This window comes from Triturus cristatus, chromosome 3_1 (assembly GCF_964204655.1).
Source record: "Triturus cristatus chromosome 3_1, aTriCri1.1, whole genome shotgun sequence".
NCBI classification, from domain to species: domain Eukaryota; kingdom Metazoa; phylum Chordata; class Amphibia; order Caudata; family Salamandridae; genus Triturus; species Triturus cristatus.
Window position 1 is genome coordinate 656,921,437 of NC_140583.1, and position 24,258 is coordinate 656,945,694.

The 24,258-nt window shown below is 44.5% G+C and overlaps 1 protein-coding gene across 1 annotated transcript in view; it reads right to left on the minus strand.

Moving 5' to 3' along the window:
• Positions 1–24,258, minus strand: part of BLM (BLM RecQ like helicase) — a 383,147-nt gene that overhangs the window by 326,617 nt on the left and 32,272 nt on the right. The window contains exons 2-3 of the mRNA XM_085644695.1: positions 17,840–17,938; positions 14,859–15,664 (exon numbers count right to left, since the gene is read on the minus strand). Of these exons, the coding sequence (XP_085500821.1) occupies positions 14,859–15,664; positions 17,840–17,937 (904 nt within the window). The 5' untranslated portion in view covers position 17,938. The remainder of the gene's footprint in view (positions 1–14,858; positions 15,665–17,839; positions 17,939–24,258) is intronic.

The window sequence follows — 24,258 nt, forward strand, 5'->3', positions numbered from 1 at the left end:
CACTCAGGGCAAGAATAGTCTGCAGATCTCTACACTCCACATGGAGACTTCTCTATGATTAAACCCAGAACACTAAGACACTAAGAAGCTAAGTAACTGTGAACACTCTGCTACACAGAAGCCCTGCAACAATCCGTACCACGAAATCTACTCCCTAAATATATCAGAATTCACTGTGTGCAGGGCCTTTTTCTTTCCTTGTGGTTCTAAACTAATAATGACTAATGACCTAAAAAGATGTTATCTCAGCATTTTTCCATGTGCCCTTCCTCCCTTTACTGTCTTTTATTTCCTAGGATATGTTTAACTTCAGTTATCTTCATCTTTACCCACTGAGCAACTTAAACAGGTGCATATTTCTCTTAAGCAACATGCAATCCACATGCTTTTCTTTATCCTGATGGCACACATTCAGCATTTGACCAGACTCACCAAGAGCAGCATTATGGTGGTCAGCAGGCAGGGCCAGGGTTTGTCTGTCGCAGGATCAGCTCAGAATTCCTTTGTTAGTCTTCTGTTACTATATGGTTGGGGCAATTAGCCTGTTACTGCTAGATCTGAGGTACCATGGGGTTACTTTACAGAGATAGAGAGGGCTGCCTCCACTGATGAACTTTGGTATGTTGCATAACACTTGGAAGGTGATTCTCTGGTAAAGCACGAGCAGTGCAATAGTTTTAGGGCAGGGTAATGTGGACATGAAACCCAGGTTTAAACAGAGCCACACTTCCTGGTTCTGTATACTGTGGAGTTTTCAATTTTCCTTGTTTGGTGTGCCTATGAAGACTTTGTTAAAATAATCTAATCATGACAGTACAAGGGCTCATGCCTTTGATCTTGTGGGACGTGGCCATCTCTGGGAGCTGTGATATCTTGTGAGTATAAAGTAAATGTTCTAAACATTTCAGTGTATTTGTGCCTCATTTAACTGAATGCATGTGGCCCGATCAGCCATATTCAGAATCACTTTTCAGCAAGAAAAACTATCTGCTGATGTTTTCCAAAATAACATGAGAAAAAAATATCCCAGGGAATTTTAAGGGACCTGTAAATATGTACAGCTACAGTGTTGCAAGAGAACCCCAACAAATGTGAGGTAAGAGAATCCTAGCCAACAACCTGTAATTAGAACCCCAACTGCTGGTTTAAAACAACCTAAGGGGGCTGGATGTATGACATGCTCGAAATGGCTGCTCTCTAGAGCAGCTGTGTGTGAGTGGTGATTAAAACAACAGATTAAATTAATGAAAGCTATCGCGTGTGGCAATTTATTGACCAGCTCAGGACCACGGATTAACTGATTTTGTTGGGAGGTCTCTACGTTAACTCACAGAAGACTGATCAACATGGATGAAAGTCCCCGAACGCCTGAGGCCACCTGCAACACTATTGCTGAGGACGATGCTCCCTCCCTGCCAGTGAGGTGCTGGTGATGTGGAGAGAGGGAGTGCACAGCTAACCCTGCAGGGTTTTGGGGTGCTACTGCTACGGATGCCACCATACCATTAAGAATCCTCCTGAAAACAGTGTGCAGCAGGAGGCAGCATACTGTGCCCGACAATTGATGAAGGAGGGAACGAGACCAGGAATTTGAGTCCGGCACACAGGAGATGACATGGGCGGGTGTGCTGCCCAGTAGTCTCTGCTGCATGGAAGAGCGAGCTCTCCAGGATATGCCATGTTTAAATTAGGAAGGGGGGGTGGGGGGGGGGGATAATACTTTGATGGCTCTTCCCCACAGCAAGGGAGCCACCATTTTTTCTTGTTACCCTGCATTTTACACAAATAATGAAGGGCCTCCATCTGCACCAGTGAACACTGCCTATTTCAATCTAAGGTACGAGGGGACTATGTAGTCATCCAATTGTTTAATAAACAAACAAAAACTGAAGCAGGAGAAATGAGAATAAGGAGAAGCTGCTAAGTCAGGAAATTAACAAGCCTGCCCACATTCTTTAGGACAGACCCACACTAGTAAAGAAGAAATAGCACACACTATATTTATTGAAACAGCAGTCTTTCGCAATTTGTCCTGTGAATTAACCTGGGTGCACATAAAGACGTCCAGTCTGATGTCAGGGACCAAGGCTTCTAGGCAGCTAATTATTTTTTGAGGTCCTTGTAAACACAGTTTTGTTAATAAAGATTAATGTTCATTTTCCACCATCTCATTTCCTGGCTATACAAAACAAGCATTTGCAATGCAATAGGTCTCGCAGTTACGCGAGTTTAAGCAAAAGGCATTGTAAATGACAATGCCTTTTATTTATGTTTTTAAAACCAAAACAAAAATAAAAGGCATTGTTATTTGCAATGTCAATAGCTCCAACTCGTGTAAATGCGAGACCTATTGCATTGCAAATGCTTGTTCCAATGGTCCGATCAGAAGGGGTGGGGTAGGACACACATCTCAGCGCTGATTGAGGCTGTCAGCAATTACACAGTTTATTGACCTCCGCTGACCAGGTATGTGGCTGCTTCACAAGGGCAGCTGGGGAGGGCCTAGACACTGTGTGGGAGGAGGGGGGCTGGAGAAGCGAGGCACTGTCACACCAATGCAAGAGCAGGGAAAGAGACACAGTATAGGAGAGAAGCGAGGCAAGACTAAAGAAAAGACCAAAGAGGGAGGAAGAGAAAGAAAGCCTTGGGGGCGGGAATGCGATAGAAGAAAACAGGAAAGGTGGAGATATATACACGAGTAAGAGGCGAAAAGAGGGATTTAGGGGGGAGGGGGGGGGGGGTGTTTTTCCGAGCACTTTCCAGCGGTACTTCGCTACTAGCAGCCAGCCACTATCAAGTGAAAGCACGCATTACGCGCTCCATATACAAATAACGCCCGCATTGTCCAGCGAGTGCTGGGGGCGCGCTGCAAGTTCAAGCACTGCCATTGTCCCACATTCTTTACTGAAGAAAATAGTGCTCACACAGTAATTAAAGCATCCCGTGATGTAATGCCGCAAGTAAATGATCCAGTCCGGGTGGGCGGGGCCAAAGGAGACAGGGTGGTAACAAGGAGGGACTAAAAAGCCTCACTCACAATCCAAAGCCAGCATTTAGCATCAATGATGACGCAAGCCGTTGGAAAGAAGGGGCGGAGCCTAGACTACTTCTGAAATTGGCTTGAATACAAGAACCCTCGCAGAGCGAGCAACGCGTGTGCACTGCAACACTAGGAGAGACCTAAAACGGGTTGCCATGCCCTTGGACGGCCTGCCACACTTAGATACCAGGTGGGAGATCATTATAGGCCAGCGGTTTCAGGGAAAGGAATGAGAAAGGACCTTAGAACATACTTACCCACTTCTCCAGAAACACCTGCTTCAAGTTTACAGCTTAACTACTTACACGCCGCATATCTCACTGCTCCCACACTGAACATCATGATGAACACTGCTGACTTGAGCAGCCCTTGATGTGCGGAAGTTTATGCTGACTTTGCACACACTGTATGGAACTGCCCAGTGATCACTAGAATGTGGGCGGCGGTCGCAGCAGAGTTAGAGAGAACGTTAAACAAGCATTGGCATAGCCAATAGGTCTCGCCTTTGGGATCTTACAAGAGAGCTAACGCACTTGACACCCCCATGAGGATTGTGTGAGACAGACTGTGGATTTCGGGTGAGTCAAACCTAGCGTATCAGAAAATGGATGTGGAGTGCAGCTGAAAGCACAAAGACCAAGCGCTCCATGCTTGAAAGTGCAAGAGACAGCCTGTTTAAGTGTGGCAGAAGGCTTGTTTTTTATTTATTAAATAAGCCGAATAACAGCGCACAATCTTTTCAGAGCAGGGGCAATAAGGCGAGGGGTGACAGGACTTCTCTGAGCCGCCAAACCCTCCCTCGCTGTATCTGCTAGCAATAACCAATGACCACGGCTGTGCACCCACTGCAAATATAGTTTTTAAGAACGCATTTTAGCACATTATCTTCACACAAAAGTAAAAATGTTATTCACGTTCTGCTGCCGTTTCTTAGAACTTCTGACGTCGGCAGATAATGGCACCAAGGCAGATGTAGACGAGGGAATGTGCCGAGGATCACACAGTTTTCTTTTTAAACTGGAATGCGAGCGTAGGTTTCTGGTTGTGTTGTAAGTCAACCTTTAGCAGCCTGCGCAGTCGGTAGAGGAGTCAGGGAAGGACAGACTTCGGGGGTTATGCTTTCATTCATGCCCTCTCATCCACACCGGTTTGTTTTGATAGCAAATTGAAGCAATGTATTTATCTGTAACATGGCTTCAAACAGGTGCTACTGGTCTGGTGCAGAGATGAATGCGCACACGGATCCGCATCATGGGTTTTGGAATACGTGACGCCGGGCGTGCTCTGCTTGGAGGGATGGTAGAATTGAGTCATGGGCTCCGCACTGGCGGGGGGCCCGGCAGGGTGGGTGCCTGGCACTCTGCGGCTAACGCCTGCTGCTGCCCTTCATGATTTTACCCAAAGAAATGTGGTGGCATCGCTCAAAGCAACATCGTAAAAAAAAATCACATGGGTATTTTACGATGTTGCTGGGAGCAATGCCGCCGACATTTTGCTTTGGGTGAAATCATGGATGGGGGACAGGCGTGCGGCCTCCATCATTTTATACAATGGGGGGGGGGGGGTGATATTGAAGGCACGGTCAACAAGGAGGAAGGGCGGGATATTGAAGGCACGGACAATGGGGAGGGAGGGCAGGGGGTATATTGAAGGCACGGTCAATGGGGAGGGAGTGCGGGGGGATATTGAAAGCATGGACAACGAGGAGGGAGGGTGGGCAGTGGCAAGAAGGCACCAAAGCACGTCCGCTCTCTCCTGCAGGCAAAATGACATGGGAGTGACCCACGGGGACTAGGAATACAGCTGCCATTCTGCTTGCCGCTGCTCACTCCCGCAGGCAAAACGCCGTGTGAGTGAACATTACAAAAGAGGTGGGACATGCACCCGCCTATAGCCATTTGGTTGCTTTCATTATTGAAAGACACACGCAAAAGCCAATCGAATGTGTGGGAGGAGTCCGACCCACACAGAGTAGACACAAGAAGCCTCGCAGAGCAGCGCATGCGCGTTGCTAGGCTCAACCTAAAAAACAAGGACTCCATACTGCAGTGATTTGCCTACTGGATCTGTACAACAGAAGTCCATAACGCAAGGCTGACAACAGGTTTCTCGATCTGGCCCTAGGTTTAGCCGGTAGGGACATTGTGCTTCATTGTAAGTGTCCTGATGGTTCACCACATAGTACCTGGAAAAATGAGGTGGAGAAATTGGTCACTGGCAGAAGAAGTTGCTTTGAGATTAGGAGAGTATAGCAGTAGCTATAGGAAACCCTTAGCGGAACAATGGAAGGAAGAAGTGGCAAGCTTCTTTGAAGAGAACTACCCGTCCAATAACAGCAGACGGGTGAGGCTAAGTCTTGACACCGCAGCCCCGGCATTTGGGGATCATATGATGGTAGCACAAGTTGCCTCCCCCTCACAGCTTCAATGCATGCATTCGGTACTGGCTTGACTGTCCCCCCTCGCCCCGTCTGCTCACATCTATCTACAAATACACTCAACACACCGCTCACACACAGCTACGACTGGGATGGTTTGTTCATTTAGTATGGTTAACACAGGCCTTACTCCTATTGCACTCTTAGGCAATACGCTTATAACTATACCATCAGAATTATCTACTACAGATATGTGCACTAGGTGATTGCTTGAAATAAAAGTAATGTTTCATGGCTAACAGTCTGTAAATGACAAAATTTAATAAAAAACAGTTAAAAAAAAAGACAAATGCTTATTTTCAGGGTAGCACATGTAGGCCATAAAACTAATTTACTAGGCATCTGGTCTGGTTGCACTAACAGCTAAAGAATTGTGGCATGTGAATATGGCACTGTGTGAATGATTTCGCTCTCTCATTCTGTGTTTTCCTTTTGATAAAATAGAAGAAAAAGTTATCTTTTCCATGATGGTGTTTTTTCCATTATATAAACGACAGTGCTTTGGAGGAAGCCATGTCGGAGACGTTCACGTAATGTTTCAAATGTTCAAGGCTTATGCTGCCTACAGCCAAAACTGAACTGTTCATTCATTTTTTAATTGTTTGTTTGGTAGTGCAATGTTATTTCTTTTTGTATGTAGGTGAGAAATACTCATTGTCTATTAATTTAGCAGGGTTTGTTAGTTTAAGTCTGTTTTATGAAATACAATTTCTGTAATATTTACTGATTTTTGTCATGTAACTTTTATTAGTACGCTCCATGGTGCCACTTCACACAATGCAAAGAGTGTGGTCTACTCTTCAAATCCTATAAAATGTGTTGTTTTTGGGATAAGTGATAGAGCTTTTATCCAATTAGTCAGCGGCAGGCTTCATGCCAGCCTTCTTGCTACTTTGATACTTGGACACTTTCTTTGATTTATGATATTGAATACGGATTTAAATTGATTAACCAACTACCATTGGCCTTCTATAATGATTCTTAATTCTAAATCAACATTTATAGTTTGGACATTGAATTTTGTCCTATGTGGATCTTCCTGTGGGTTTTACTTTATTTTGCCTTAGTCACTTGTCCTTTGGGATTCACACAGCCATGGTCTTTATAATTTGATAGTTTTAAGCACCGACACCCACTTCATTAAAAGGGAGACATCTCGAGCAGGAGCTCCAAATATGGCCACCGCAAAAATGGAATCAATGATGTAGGAACTAAAGAACATTCCAGCTAAAGATTGGAGCTCTTCACCATGAAAACGAATAAAAAAATCGAATCACTCCAAGGAGAGCTCACCACCTTGAAGATTTCGCTTAAGAAATCGGAAAAAAAAATAAACGCTCTGGAAACCAAATTCATGAAATCAGCTGATTGAGGTTACGAATTATGGAACATCCATTTTTAGGGTCACAGAAATGGAAGAGGGCCAAGATATGATCCATTTTCTTTCAACTTTCATATCAATGCTGCTGGAACTGGAGTTTAGCCCCTTTCTGGAATTAGAAAGAGCACACAAAATTCAGATACTAATAAAGATCTCAAGTTACCCCGACCAATGATAGCATGCCTCCAGTGGCAAAGACCTGTAAGCCTAATATTACAAACATCTTTAAAACATGAACTATATAAGTACAAGACTCAAAGAATCTCTTTTGCAGCAGACGTTCTTATTAGATCAATATGATTTGTAAGAAATTCCTAGCATTAAGTTCCACCCTTGTGGAAACGGACATTAGATACGGTCTACGGAACCTGGCCAAGATGCTGGTGACCCTGAATGGGAAAAAGATGAGTTCTAAAACCCAGAGGAACTGGAAAGACTGTTGGAAAACCTGAAATAGAGGCACAGCATGCAGTCTCTAAAAGCATATGCAGAAAGACTTGCATGAAAACGGACGTTGACTTAGAATTCCAATAGTCGGCTCCCCTTTCGGTCAAATGACTCTCTCCTTCCTTTCCATCGTCTGCATGCTTTCTCTCTCCGAGCACAGCCTACTCTACGCCACAAACATGTCTGCCATAAACTCCATTATTGTAGCTCTACAAATTACCATACCTCATTCCAAAGATCACCACTTCTCCTTTAAAATTCATATCTCTGCAACATAACAATACTTAATCTCCTGTAGCTCATCTATTAATGGCGCAACCAAAGCATGAATTCACATATCCTCCCTCTCTCCCACTAAAGATCACACCTAACTCCTATTAATTTAGGCTACCACAGTGGTTCTTAACCTGTGGTCTGGGGGAGTCTTGGGGGTCCGAAAAGCCTACTCAAGGGTTCTGCTATTGCTTCAAAAATTAACTAATATTAACAGAATAATAAAGTATAAATAAATAAAATATAAAGATGAAAATGTTAAAAAAGTTCTGTAAACATAAAGGAATTTGAAAGTGGAGGCTAAAATGTTAGTATACTCAGACTGTTATTATTGTATGGATAATAAGTGACCTAAATTGAATTTAGAAACGCTCCAACTTTCCAATTAAAATTGTGTTTTATTTATTTTATATTGGTTTGTGAATTCAATAAAATATATCATTTGTGTTTTTTTTGCTATTTGTCATTTTGTGTATTGTTTTGCGGTTCAAATCATTGCAAACTCGTGGACTAGGCATGTCTAATCTGTTCCTCTATCACCTTGCTTCTCAACTCCTTGTGGCCCACGACTGGTTTAACACGGTGGTTGGACCCGGCCTATAAGCTAGAACTCAAGACGGCTAGGCTTCCCTATTCTGCAAGTACTGCTATACAGAGCCCCAATCCCCTCCCAGATGCCCACAGTTACACAAGTTGTACTCCTAGCCTGGCGTGTCGCCTTGCACCATGTGCAGTGGAATGCCAAATTCACGCAACAAACCCCGCTATGGTACGGCACCTGGCTGAAAGAAGTGCCGTCGCCCGCCTGCTTACGGACTTGGGACTCCATCGGTATCTCCCAACTATGGGACGTGTGGTCGGGGACTCACGTACGCTCCTTTGCCAGCCTACAGGAGTTCTTTGCCCTCGCAAATTCCCAATTCTATGAATACCTTCAGCTACGGTATGCCCTCCAAATCCAGAACACCTTCCAGAGTTTAATCCACTTAAAGCAAAAATCCTAATGGGTAACCTAGGAAGTAGAGGCATCTCACAAATTTACCACACTCCCATAATAAATTACCCCGGCTCACTGTCACCTACGGACCAAGTGGGAGGGCTGGATAGGAGCACTGGAGGAAGAGGACTGGCGTGACGCCCTGATGACTCCCCACTAACTCACTATCTCCTTCAGATTCAGACCCATTTAGACTTACTACCTTCAAGTAGCATATCTTCCCCTCTTACGCCTACACAGAGCTGGTCTCAGGACTCATGCCACCTGCCCCAGATGCGCATTCGCGTCCGTGAACTTGTTCCATATGTTCTGGTCTTGCACTCCCCCAAACTGATCTTCCTGGGGATACCGGAGGGTGCCGTAGGTACCAGAGCCGAGAAGGCCTTCCTGAGTACAGCTCACCTGGTCGCTAAACGCAACACTGTAGCAAAATGGATGAATTCCCCCGTCCCTACTATCGCAAAGTGGAGACGTGGAGTTGACTGGTGCACCCAACAGGAGAGGGTGGTGTTTGAGGCAAGAGGTTGTCCCCAAAAATATGGGCGGGTATGGGGGAAGTGGCTGCACCTGTGACCCACAACACTCACAACGTAGACCAGAAGAGAATCAATAACTCATCTATGCATAGATCCTTGCTTGCCAGATTGTTCGTCTGTATATGTGTAACTACATATTTACCTGGTGCCTAGATCTTGTTAGCCACCCTGTGGCAATTAAAAAACCTAATAAAGTTGTTTATAAAAAAAAAACTCAATGCAAACTCTTAGGCTGGGGTCCCTGGCTTCCACTAATAACTCAGTGGGGGTCTCCGGGTCACAATAATCTGTCTTCCACTAATAACTCAGTGGGGGCTCCGGGTCACAATAATGAATCAGTGGAGGTGCCCAGGTTGCAGGAATGATTAAGTGGGGGTCTACAGAAGTTAAAAGGTTAAGAACCACTGGTCTACCACATAAAAACTGAAGTAAATGCATGGCATGGTTTCTTTAAGAGCACAAGAACAAAATTACTTTCAATTAGGTTATGAAATTCGCTATCAAATTTTATATCCTAAGTTATAAGAGAGTTGTAAGTGTTTAGCACTTGGTCAAAATCTTTCAGGAAGTGGGGTGAATAATGCACCAAACGTGCAGGGACAGAAGATTAATAGCAATGTGGAGGCTGGCAAAAAAACACTTCTTCAATGTTCTTCATTGAAAGCGAAACTTCCATTTATAGGTCTTTCAATTTTTCCACAGTAAAATGCAACCAGAGAAAATTGTAGCTTTTTTAAAAACCAAACTGATGACTATGCTTTAGATAAGCTGGTCTCAGGTTCCAACAGTGAAAATTACTGAGGGGCACTGAAAGACAAATCACATTGGCAGGCTGTTGCATCCTCATAAAACTTCTATGCACCAACTGAGCAAGGTCTTCATGAGAACTACGTGTTCTGAAATATAGAAGGGTTTTCAAAATATATGAAGGATCAGGTTGTCTTGCATTATCTTATTGAGCATCACGTAATTGCTTTAAAAAAAAGATCAACCGACCAGTGTATGAGTAAAGTACATTTCTGCACTTTAAAATGCAAGAGACACAAGGCATATCCTGTTTGCAGCTTACCCAGCAGAACTGGATATTTTCCAGCTGACAATCCTTATCATATGTGAAATGAAGCTGTGAGAGGCGGTGATGACCCAGTATCTGAAGCCTTGCATTACTGGTGAGCACGACTACTGGACACTGAATTCCAAGCAATTCTGCATACTACTGTCATCTTTGATTGCTGAAAAGGAGCCAACATAGATCCCAAACACAAGTGTCCTGCAGGTTAACCAAGGATTAGACCTGACATCCTTTGTGTGGTATTTCCCTAAACTTTTTGTCTCCACTGTTTGTTTCGGTTGGTTTTAGGGCTCAGTGCACTTTGCCACTGCTAGCCAGTACTCTCTCCATCAAACATGATAAAATTGGCTTACACCTAATTGGCACACTTAATTTACTTGCAAGTCCCTAGTAAATGCAACTACATGCACCCAGGGCCAGTAAGTTGAATTCTACTGGTAGGTCTACAGCACTTATTGTGCCACCTAGTAGAGTAGCCTTTTAAAACACGTCTCAGGCCTGCCACTGTAACCTGTAGTGCAGTTTAAACTGCCATTTTGACCTGGCAAAATACACCTTTTGCCAAACCAAACCTTTCTTTTTGATACATAAAAGCCACCCCTAAGTTAGGCCCTACAAGCCCAATGGACTGGGTGCATGGTATTTCAAAGGCAGGACTTGTAGGTACAAGGTTTATATGTCTGACTCGTGAAAAACTCTTAAAATTGTCATTTACTACTATACGGACACTCGAATGTAATTTAAAATCCTATTTATTTAAAAGTCAGATTTTAAGTCACGATTCTGAAAACGCCACTTTAAGAAAGTTGGCATTACTTGTCCTACCCACCTGTGCCTTCTGCTAGTGTCCTGGGCCACATGACTGTGAATGGCTCTGTTGTTTGGGTTTGTGTATTCCTTCCAACAGTGACATCAAAGGTTCTAGGTGTGGGCAGGATGGGCCCTATCAAAGGTACTAGGTGTGGGAAGGAAGGGCCCTCCTGCTAGGATGGCTGTAGTGGGAGCTGTGCCTTTCCCCCATACACCTCAAAGGTCTTGTCTCCAACACACAAAGGACCCTGACAATTGTCTTTTGTTACCCCAGACTTCTTGGAGCCTTGACAGGGGAAGTGAAGAACTTTCCATAACCAGACGTGGGGGTAGTATGGGAAATTCCACTACTTTAAAGGCTGGCACCAGGTATAAATATTGGACCTCCAGAACCACTCATCAGTACACTTATGGACATTAAAGAAGAAGGACTGCCATGCTCCCCAGAGGACTCTCCTGCTGCTGCCAGAGGATTGCCCTGCTGCTTGAGGACTGGCTTACTTACTGAGAAAAAAGACTGGACCTACTCCCTTCATCCTAGGCTAACCTGAGTGACTCCAAGGGTCAGATGGCGGACCTCCTGCCTGAGCTACAGAGACGCAACAAGTTTCAGTGGCCTCTCTGCAAACCCAGCTGACCTTCTACAATGGATCTGTCTGGACCTGCAACCAGACCGGCCTTTGCTGTAGTGAGTTCCCATTCTCCAAGAGGGGTATCCTCAGGTCCTGCACCCTTGGCTGGCATTAGCTGAGTTCCTCCTGTGAAGAAAGGAAAAATCCGGACGTTTTGGGCTCTACGCATCTGCGAATGGGCCTGTTTGCACCAAGACTCTGCCGCCGGTTATGACTGCCAACACGAAGCTCTGGTGAACCAGACTCTTCGTGCTATAGCAAAAGCCAGCAAAGACAAGATCTCTGCACTTTGCGCTACAGCAACGACTGCCCGTGATTACCGCCAACATGAAGCTCCAGCAACGATCGTGTACAACACCAGCCTGGATCTTCCTGCCTCACTTTGAGAAGATAAAGTTTTCAGCGAGACTAACCTACTCACTGTATTTGTTACACAATCAATTGTTGTCTACTTAAACCTCTGACTTCCTCGGGTCTAGCACGACCAGATGACTGCGAGTGGTGCTTTGTGCTTTTAAGTGCTATATTTACTGAAAACCTTAACATTCAATATATCCTGTTCTACTGATTTAATTTTTGTCATTCTGGTATAAATTTATTTATTAAAATGTACACATGAGACGCAGATGGCCCCTGATGAGATGAAGCTGGTCTCTATTGATCTCGAAAAAGCGTTTAATACGGTGGACTGGGGATATCTCTTGGAGATTCTTCGAAGATTGGACCAGGCTTTTGTAGGTGGGTCAAAATATTATATACGAACTCTGCGTTGCGTGTGTGATTGGGCCAATTTAGGTCGGCACAGTGGCTGCTGGGGCTTGGCACGTGGCAGGGATGTCCTTTGTCGCCGTTGCTGTTTGCTTTGGCTATTGAGCCCATGGCGGTATGGGCAAGGCAGGATTTGGGTCACTGGTGTAAACAAATTTGGAATGTCAACCACCTTATCTCATTGTATGAGGATGATGCGCTATTTTATGTCACGTTCCGCATGAGGCTATACCGAACTTATTGAGGATGGTGGATCAATTTGCGGTTTATTCTGGATTACGCATCAACAGGCGTAAGCCTTTGGCGTTCCCTCTGGCAGGACTGAAAGAGTGTGGGGCAGAGGAGATTCCTAGATTAGGTGTGAAATGGGAGACGGACCACTTAAGATACCTGGGGGTGCAGGTGACACACAGGGACGCTAAGTTACTTCAGCTGAATATAACCAGGGCAGTTGAGTCACTGAGGCGCTTTGTGGACTTTTGGAATACGCTACCACTGTCCCAAAGGGGTAAAATAAATGTGGCAAAAATGGTGATGCTGCCGAGATGTCTGTATGTCCTGCAGAACGCGTTGGGTCCAGCTGAACTCCCTACTGGTGACCCTATTTTAGGCGGGGAGACGCTGCAGGTGCTTCTGAAGAGGTAGGAGGAGGAGGGGCTGGGGGTGCCTAGATTTGATTTTTACTATTACGCGACGCACCTCCAGCATGCAGTGCAGTGGTTGGATGAGGGTGATAATTGGGAAAAATGTTTACTTGATAGCTGAGTGCAACCAGGTGATCTCCCTGCGATTTTGATGGAGGGTGCTGGGGCAAGTGTGGAACTAACATATGTGGTTAGGCAAACCGCCTTCCTGTAGCAGAAAACTGTGGCGCGAGTGTTGGGGCTAGCTCCTTTTCATCCGGAGTTGCCCATTTGGCAGTTAGCTCAAGTGCGGAAGATGGTGGAGAACATGTCCTTCCAAGCTTGGTGGGAAGGTGGCTGCCCGGTTTTGGCACATTTATATGTAAATGACACCTTCCTTACCTTTGGGCAGGCATGAGAAGGGTTTAACTTGGGTCAGGGGCAATATCTTCAATACACAGGCCTGATGGAACTGGCCAAGGCTACATGGCCCACCTACCCAGGCATGCCCTGGACCTCTGAGACTCTAGACATATTGTTAACGTGTGGCGGCGGGTGTAGACTGGTGTCCTTGTTGTACAAGGCCATGAGGTTGGATTCGGGTCTCTGGCCTGCAGGGCATGGGATGCTTGGAGTGAGGATCTGCAGGTACCGTTGCCAGAGAAGGATTGGGTGAGGGTATGTACGCAAACGTGCAAGTTGTCTTGCGATGCCCGATTGAAGCTACTGCACTATAATTATCTGCAGCAAGTGTATATGACCCCAGCGAAGCTCCAACCCATAGATCCCACTCGGTCACCTGAATGCCCTAGATGTCACACAGCCCACTCGGGGTTCATGCATCTGGCGTGGGAATGCCCAGACGTACATCCGTATTGGCTTGCTGTGGTGGCAAGGCTCTGTAATGGGGTGGGGATCTCCATAGAGGCTACGCCTGAACAGTGCCTCCTGGGGCTGGTACCGGAGCGTAAAAATAGGAAAATGGCTACTAAGCTACTGCAGCTTGCGCTGGTGTTGGTTAAACGGAGGGTGACCATTTTCTGGGTGAGCGGGTTCCATAGTTTGAAACTTGGATGAGAGATGTGTGGTGAGTGGTCCCTGGCGGAGGAACTGCATATGAAAGCCTGCCGTAAGTATGACAAGCTAGAGGAGGATATTGCGCTATTGAGAGAGAGCTATGCAGGGACTTGTTGCATCTAACGGGGACAAGCAGCAGCAGCATGTAAGCTTGTGGTGCGGGGGACAAACCTGTCTGTATCTGGTGTTGGTTTTTCCGCTGTGTCAGTGAAGTGTAAAGTATATCGAACTGTGCAATGTGTTCAGGACTCAAATGTATGCAATGGAAATAAGTCACTGGATAGTGCCTCAAAGGATTCTGTGTATGACCGCTCAGTTTTGGTGTGAAAATTCTGTAAATAAAGTTTTTTTTTTTTTTTTTAAATGAATTAAATCACTCTCTCTAACCCAAAGTCGAGCACTTGACACATACCCAAAACCTGCATATCTAAGCAATGGGGGGTGACCCAATGGTCTAACAAGTTTACCACTGGTAAAACAGGATTTTCTGTCCCAAGACAAAAACAAATAAAACACTCTTCTTGCAGAGCTAACATGACCAACCTCAGGAAACTCTTCAAAAAAGTAACTTTTTGATAACTGGGCCTCAAGATCAAACTCTCACCTGAAAACACACCTATGGCTTACAAACGTAAAAGGATACATTGCGCTTGAATTGACATGCAAATACTCAATAACACAGCTTGTTAAATATTCACATTTGTATGCCTATAGCACCGGAAAATAATTTACAAAACACTAAATGAACAAATGGGAAAAGTTCACCTTTGCTGTTCGCTTCTTGAAATTTACTGTCCCCATTAACATCACAAGGGTCACTGAAGGTCAGAGATTCTTCAGGTGGCACAGCATTTGGATGTTTGCATTCTCCTTTGACAACAGAAGCTTCTAAACAAATCAAGGATCTGTCACTCATATCCAAGGTCTCTGAAGGCTTATCATGTAACAGCGAGCTGTCGGATTTAGCAGATGCAAATTGCACATTAAGTTGACTGGTTTTTCGTGTCCCTTGGCCAGTCAGTTTTGTAGAAGGAGCATTCAATATCCATGTTCTAGATACATTCCTTTTGCAGGCAGTGGACTGTGGAGGGGTTTTGTTAACTTTTGCTGTCTGGATTTTCTGGGGTGGTGGTAAAGTTTTGACACTGTTCTTTTCTTTCCATGAGGTGTCAAAGTCGTCTATATCATCCCAGTCTTCCAAACTAATAACAGAGGCAATTGATGAATCAGGATCTGTCCTTTGAGCCGTGGACTGTACTGACTCAAAGGGGATTCCTTTGTTCTGTGCTGTAGAAACCAATGGTGTGTCATGGACAGGCACTTCCAAACTAGGTGTTGCTGCAGGTTTGAACTCTAGGTCGCTTTTCTGTGCCTGGGCGGTGGGCTGGAGGAAACTGCTGATTCGACTCTGCTGCGGCTTGGGCTTGGTTAAAGATGGAAGACATTTAGAGACTGGCACCTGTTCAGACACATTTACATTCTGGTCCTGGAAAACAGGAAAGCGTGTGACCTTGAAAATACTGCTGGATGTAGAGACATCAGGAGAGGACTTCTTCTTAAAAGTGAAAGTTCTGAAAGACAGATAGGCATACCCAATATGAGAACTATACTACATCGTCATCACAAAGAAATGAATAAACAGAGAATTCCAGTAGCTTCCAGGGTGTTTACCAAGGTTGTATGTGATTTCACAGAAAAACGATATCGTGGAACGCCATTACTGAGAAACCATTTCATCTAAACTGTTTAATGGACATTTTCATTTCCTTTTTCGTAGAAACAAACGTATAGAATGTCTTTTTGGTCAAAAATGGCTTTTAAATGCTTATGTTTTAAGTGTAACTACAATGGCTGCAGGTCTCTCTTCCAGAAACAGTTTTGTGGGAGATAATTTATTTCAGTGCTTACTTCAGGGCACATTATTTCATATTTATAGCTTTTACATTGTCAAACAATTACTTTGGATGTTTTTAATTCACAGATCCATCACCACTCCTAAACAACATCCATCGTTGACCCCTCACAAACCCTAAACACCATCAATCCCTGCCCCCTAAAACTCCTCACCACACCTAAACTACACTATTGAAGTCTAAAAGCCCTCACTATCCCAAATATCCACCATCCCTGAACTATAAGATTACTCACTACCTCTAACTCCACCCATTCCTGAACCCTAAAAACCCCTTTCTACGCCTAAATCCCACCCATCCCATACCCATTAAAGAACCTCAGCACACCCAAACCCCACCAATCCCTGAACCCTAAAAAACCCTCACCGTCCTTAAACACTAGCCATCCATGACGCATAAGAACTCATCACCCTAAACTACTCATCACTGAACCCTAAAAAAAAAATTCTACCTCTAAACTCCACCCATCCCGAATCCTTAAAACCCAACACCACCCTAAATTTAACCCCATCCTGAACTTTAAAAAACTCTTCAACACCACAGCTGCTACCCATAATTGAACCTTAAAACCCCTCACCATTTCCTTAAAATTGTCTTTCCTTGAAATTGGTTTTCCATGATTTGGTTTTCTTCAATGTGGTTTCTCAGTTTTCGTTTTCCTTTTCCATCCGTTTATCAGGACTGTTTAATCTCTTCAGAGTGGAGTAAAATCTTCAACCAAACCAAGAGTGTAAAGCTGTCATTTGGTTGTCACCGATCACTGGTCTAGATCAATGTAAGCTGTAGGTGCAGCTTAGATGATCAGTGTGGGAATTTAGCGACCTTGGTTTAAATTGGACTGGTCCAGTTCAGACTAAGTTGTTAGATTGCATGCTAGGCCATTACAGTTAAGGAAGGGGCATGCTGGAACTCACTTGGCTGACATGTTAGGGTAAAGCCATGATGCTGAAGGCTGGGCTGGGTCACAACCATACAGTGAACTGGAGTCATTAACATACACTCTGGACCGACCAGACTGAGCCACCAAAAGGCACCCTGGGATGATCCAGTGCAAACTTGCCTGTCATGGAACACAATGGCTAACAAGGGTTCATACTGAGCTGTCCAGTGCAGACTAAGCAGTGGCCTGTCAAGGTACATGCTTGGCGGATGCAGAGTACACTGCCACACAGCAGCTTAGGCATCAACGAGAAAGGGAACTATTGAGGTGCACACTTGATAGCATCGGTGCAAGTTGGGTACCATGCAAAATGTTTCAGACCTTTACTCTACAGTTAATAGCAGTGGTTCTCTATGATCTCAACATCCCTTGAACAGGCAGCAGTGAATCGAACTACAGCACTCCTGTGGCTGTAATGATACTCCTGGATCGCAGTAGGCCCAAGGTTTCAACCAGTGTTAGTGAAACTACGATTGCATTAACACCTGGTTAATGAACTAGTGGCAACAATCTCAGAACTGCCTAGATTGCAATTAAAGAATGATCACAAGAACATTTTGATAAATGCTGTACTTAGCAACAAGATTTGCAGTACAAAGCTTACAAAATACACAGTTAACGTAGAGACAGATGACAGTGCTACAAAGCTCTCAGTGCCCTTTAGGTTGGGAGCAGGTAGAAGTAATAGAAGTAATAAAAGGACACTCTGACCATAATATCATCCAGTTTCAGCCAATGGCAGAAATGCTAGGAACTCAGTAACCCTGGTTTGGGGGTATGGCTGTGAACCCTGTTGCCGCTGTTTCACAGATGGCAATGAAAGCGAAACTCAAGAAGGGAGACGTTTCATGGCACACTAAGGTCTAAAGAGTCTAAAAGGTACTCAGACTCACCCAGTTTTTGGTTTCTGTAGCGATGGTTTATTTAAGGTTCCTTTCACTGAGTGAAGCTGCAACTGCTTTTGAAGATTGTTCTGTGGGAGTCCAGCCATGCTATGGAAGAAGAGAACAACAATAGTCATGATGAGAACTTTGCACCACACACGATTTGTATATTACATTCAAGCCACTGCCCTAGGTCATCTACAACAAGAAGTGTCGAAGACAAAACAATAAAAGGATCACCGCTTTGGGCCCCCAAAACTACCCTGATGTGTGCCCCCAAAATCAGCTCTATCTCTAACTGAATCCTAATTCACGACCATTCAAATTCAAATGGTTGAGGCTCACTGTAGGGGAGTGAGGGGTTTTTGGTGGGAGAGGATGATAGTACAAGGACAAGTTCGTGCAGGGCAGGGATGAGGAAGGAGCAAAGTGTTGGGCGGAAATATCTTGGGAAGCAGAATCCTGTGGAGAAGCATAGTGCCTCCTGCAATGATGGATGTTCTGTGGGTTGCAAGCACTCTGGAAAGTAGCGTCTTATTGGGATGTAGGATCCTCTCGGAAGCAGTGCTGTGTAAAAGGGGGTGCATCCAGTTGGACTGAGAGAACTGGGTTTGCCTTGTGCAGAGAAAGGGCCCAGAAGCAGTGTTCTTTGAGGTGAAGCATTTGTTAACTTTTATATAGAAACTATCTTGTTAAGAGGGTATGCAAATATGTGTGTAGAAGCCGCAGACCTGGGTGGGAGCAGTGCCCATGTAGGGCTGAATCCTGTTAGCTGACAGCATGTTGTAGACTAGCATGGACAGTGATAAGGCTGTGTCCTCAGGATGGTAAAGTGTCCCGAGGTACAGCCACAAGTGAAAGGCAGTGTCCTGCATGATGGCAGTATTTTACTAGGAATCAAGGTCAGGGCAGAGGTATGGGGCAGAGTGCTACAATGAGGAATGCAAAGTCCTGCAGGGAGTAGGGTTGTAATGAATGGAGAAAGTGTACCACTGGGTGCCCTGGTGATAACGGTTTTCTGTGGTAAGATGTGCCAAGCTTTAATGGGTCATAGCTCTATTATAGGTGGGAGGGATGGGCAAGGTAAAATTGAAGCAATAGAGTTTAAAGACAGGAGGTTTTCTGAGGAAATGCTGTCTTGTGAGGAGAAGTGTGTTGTTTTGGGAAGGGATGGGAGCATGAAGGGGGGAAGGAAGGTGACCAGATGCTCCAGGTTACCGCAACACCAATTTTCCAAACAAAGGGCACTCAAACAACATATCAGCACATTCTGGAATCTGGGATCTTGGCACTCCATAACAATCATGAGGCATAAAAGAAGTTCCTGAACAGGAATAGTGGTGTCACAGAGGCATGGATCCCATTCAGTGACCCTAGGGTGAACTATTCTATGTAGAAATAAAGTGTTCTTCACTGCAGAACGTAATTTTAAAAATATATGTGCCAGGACCCAATGCATACCACTGCACATCGACCACCCACAGCTCAAGCCACTGCTGACTAATGTTGGTGACAACATTACCTTTAAACCATCACATTCAAACAAATGTGACATTTTGGACAATTACGGGTCACCCAAGCTCTAGGGATGGTTTCCAGTGTAAATTGTATCATTTTGTTTCAGTACATTGAATTACTAAACATACCACTGACATACTCTGCTCAAAAATAGGCTGAGAGTGCCACCATGCGTTGTACTCACACAAACCAGTGCCGATGTTTAAAAATAAGTGACAGTGCAGAGCACAAATTAGGAACTGCCTCGTGGGACATCATTCTATGAGTGTTAACAGTCAAGTGGGTAAAGGTGTATTGTAAACAAGACAGCAAAAAGTAAACCAAAATGTTTATTCCAGGTATCAACCCAACATACAATTTAAAATCATACATCTGAAAGTCAATTTGAAAATATTTATATATTTTTTTAAATGATTCAGTTAAGGCATAAATGCAAGCGAGTGACAAAGAATGCTCCAAGTTGACAATAGAAATAAAACATAATCAATAGCCCTGGAGGTGCCTGCTTTGTATAAGCTTAGGGCAACGCTACAGCTCCAACTGCCTTTTGTTAATTGATGTAACTAGCTTCCTCTAGAACGTCCAAGTAGATGGTACAAAAACAGAAAATCTAATTAGTCTAATACCCACTGCAGGCAAATGTTGCAAGTACTGGGTTGACTGGAGAAGAACCCCATCCACGTGTGAATGTCTAGTAGGGTCTTTTATCTAAACTTATTGTATCGAACCATACCCAACAACAGTTCCTACATCACCTATGTTGCATTCAAAGGACAGGATATGTTTTACTGTTAAAAATAAGGTTATTTATTTAAGAGTTTTATATAGCGCTAGTCAGACCCGAAGGTATCGGGGCGCTTTACAGCATGATCACTTGTAATATACAGAAAACGTAGTATGTACAATGGCTCAGGACAGATCACATAATATCATTGTAGAGCGCACAGTGTCACTCGCAGGGTAAGTTATCACAGCAGTGTGTACAAGGCCTTGTCGTCAAAGAGAGCATAACGACTCGTGACGAGTTTGGACCGGGGGTGGGGATATAGGAGATAGTCCTGGGGCAGCTTACTTAATGTCAAAGTGTCTGTGTGCTGCTGTGGGTAGGCTTCTTCGGTTAGGTTGTAGCTATCCACACGGGAGAGATCGTTTGAGGAGGAGGACGTTGAGCTGTTTTTTTAATTGTAAATAGGAGGGGTTAGACCTGATATGGACTGGTACGGAGTTCCAGATTTTGGGTGCATTCCCTGTGAAGGAGCGGGATGCGGTTTTTGGTTTGCGAGTTCTCGGAGGGATAAGGCGTAGGGTGTTTGCACTACTTAGGTTTCTTGTCTGACCAGCCTTCTGGAGTTTGGCGGCCAGGTATGCGGGATTCCCTGTGTGCGTATCGATTTGGAGCCATTTTAGCTCCCTGAGTGCAGGGGAGAGGTGTTCATATTTCTTAACTACGGTGACCATTCTGGCTGCTGCGTTCAGAGTTGATCTGAGGGGAGCTAGGTGGGATTTAGCTGATCCTGTGAGGGTTGCAATCCCGTAGTCCAGTCTGGACAGCACCAGAGATTAAGTATCTTGTTTGAGGGGTTTAATTTTGTTGAGTAGTTTTAGGTTGAGGAAGGCGTTCTTTGCGGTGTTCTTGATGTGAATGCTCATGTCGAGTTTGGGGTCCAGGGTGATTCCCAGCGATTTTGCAGAGTCGGCAAAGGTGGGGTTGTAGTTGAGCGTATCAATCGCTTTTAGCCATTCTAAGATTTGGGGGTTGTTCTCATCGTTGGTCATTAGGAGGATTTCAGTCTTGTCTTAGGTGAGTTTTAGTTGGTTGCGTGATAGCCAGTGTTGGACTTTTTTTTAGAGTGTTGTTCAGACTCTGAATGTCTTCCATGGAGGGGGTTTCCAGATAGATCTGGGTATCATCTGCATAGAGGTGAAAGGGAATGTTGGATTTTTTTAGTATGTAGCTGAGGGGTTCCATGTAGATGTTGAAAAGTTGCGGGGAGAGTACTGATCCTTGGGGGACACCCCTGCTGACGAAGAGTGGGTCAGATGAGAAGTTTTTGATTTTTATATTTTGGGTGCGGTTCTGTAGAAAAGAGGTGAACCATTGTAATACCATCTCTTCTGCTCCAGCCCTTTCTTGACGTGCCTTAATGAGTAGTTTATGGTCAACTGTGTAGAAGGTTAACCATGCTAAACCCAAATTAAACTGTTGTTTCCTTATTAATCATTCTCAATAGACATTCTTGGCATCCCATGTAAATCCTCAGCTCATCCTCACGCTCTCAGAAGAGCCCGCCAACACAAGAACTAACTTACACAGGTGCATTAAAGTGTCGCCAACTGGATGAAGGACAACTGCCTAAAGCTCAACAAAGACAAAACAGAAATGCTGATCTTCAGCAACACCACCACCCTTTGGAACGACACCCGGTGGCCCTTGGAACTAGGACCATCACCCAAACGGACCGACCACACCAGAAACCTTGAAATAATCTGTGACAGCAAACTGACCATGTAGTCCCAGATCAACGCAGTCTCCTCTGCCTGCTTTCTCCCACTTCGCATGTTATGAAAAGTCTTCAAATGTCCTCAACACCAGAAGTACCGTCACTCAGGCCCAGACCATCAGCCGATTAGACTATGGCAACGCACTCTACGCTGGGATCTCCACGCACCTTCTGCAGAGACTCCAAACTATACAGAACTCCGCTGCCAGACTCATGCTCTCCAGACTCTCCCACTCTCTACTACTCTCTCTACTACTCTCTACTGCTCACTCACTCTCTACTACTCTCTACTACTCTCTCTACTACTCACTCACTATTCTCTACCATTCTCTACTACTCTCTCTCTACTACTCACTCTCTACTACTCACTCTCTACTACTCACTCTCTACTACTCACCCTCTACTACTCACCCTCTACTACTCACCCTCTACTACTCACCCTCTACTACTCACTACTCACTCTCTACTACTCACTCACTATTCTCTATTTTCTACTACTCACTCTACTACTCACCCTCTACTACTCACTCATTGCTACTCACTCTACTACTCACTCTACTATTTTCTACTACTCTCTACTGCTCTCTACTACTCACTCTCTACTAATCTCTACTACTCACTCACTTTACTCTCTACTACGCACTCTCTACTACTCACCCTCTACTACTCACCCTCTACTACTACTCTCTCTCTCTACTCACTCTCTACTACTCACTCTCTACTATTCTCTACTACTCACTCTCTACTACTCACTCTCTTCTATTCTCTACTACTCACTCTCTACTACTCACCCTTCTACTGTCTACTACTCACTCTCTACTACTCTCTACTACTCACCCTCTACTACTCTCTCTCTACTACTCACTACTCACTACTACTCACTCTCTACTACTCACTCTCTACTACTCACTCACTACTCACTCTCTACTACTCACTCACTACTCTCTCTCTACTACTCTCTCTACTACACTCTACTACTCACCCTCTACTACTCTCTCTCTACTACTCACTCACTACTCACTCTCTACTACTCTCTACTACTCACTATTCTCTACTATTTTCTACTACTCTCTCTACTACTCACTCTCTACTACTCACTCTCTACTACTCTCTACTACTCACTCACTACCACTCTCTCTCTACTGCACGCTACTCACTCTACTACTCACTCTGCTACTCACTCACTATTCTCTACTACTCACTATTCTCTACTACTCTCTACTACTCACTCGCTACTCTCTACTCACTCTACTACTCACTCTACTACTCACTCAATGACTCACTCTACTACTCTCTCTCTACTATTCTCTACTACTCTCCCTCTACTACTCACTACTCACTCTCTACTACTCACTCACTATTATCTATTTCCTACTACTCACTCTACTACTCACCCTCTACTACTCACTCATTGCTACTCACTCTACTACTCACTCACTCTTCTCTACTACTCTCTACTGCTCCCTACTACTCACTCTCTACTAATCTCTACTACTCACTCACTTTACTCTCTACTATGCACTCTCTACTACTCTACTACTCATCCTCTACTACTCACCCTCTACTACTCACTCTCTCTCTACTACGCACTCTCTACTACGCACTCTCTACTACGCACTCTCTACTACGCACTCTCTTCTATTCTCTACTACTCACTCTCTACTACTCACTCTCTTCTACTCTCTACTACTCACTCTCTACTACTCACTCTCTACTACTCACTCTCTTCTATTCTCTACTACTCACTCTCTACTACTCACTCTCTTCTATTCTCTACTACTCACTCTCTACTACTCACTCTCTTCTACTCTCTACTACTCACTCTCTACTACTCTCTCTCTACTATTCTCTACTACTCTCTCTACTACTCACTCGCTATTACTCACTACTCTCTACTACTCTCTACTACTCTGCTACTCACTCTCTGCTACTCACTCTCTACCTACCTCGCTCTCTACTACTCTCTACATACCTCTCTACCTCTCTATACCTCTCTCTACCTCCCTCTACCTCTCTTCCTCTCTACGCGCACAAATATGCACATATATGCATTTATATATATATATATATATATGTGTGTGTAAATTATCTACTGGCGGTCGCCAGTAGATAGTTATAGTTAGGACCGTGTTTCCATAGGAAATCTCAAAATTCTATTTTGAATAACTTTGGCGCCGGGTGACGATTCTTCGCAAAATTTTCAAAACTAATGGGGCGCTCTGCTCAGCTCCTAGCCTGAAAGTCTCGGGGTGATTCGTCAAGCGGGGGCCGAGAAAAAAGGGGGATCCCAAAACGCGTTTTCCCCATGCATTTTTCCATAGGACCTTTAGTCGAAGGTACAGCCCGAACGGCTGAACAGAATTACTTGAAATTTGGCAGAGAGGTAGTCCTCAGGTCAGGCATGTGCCT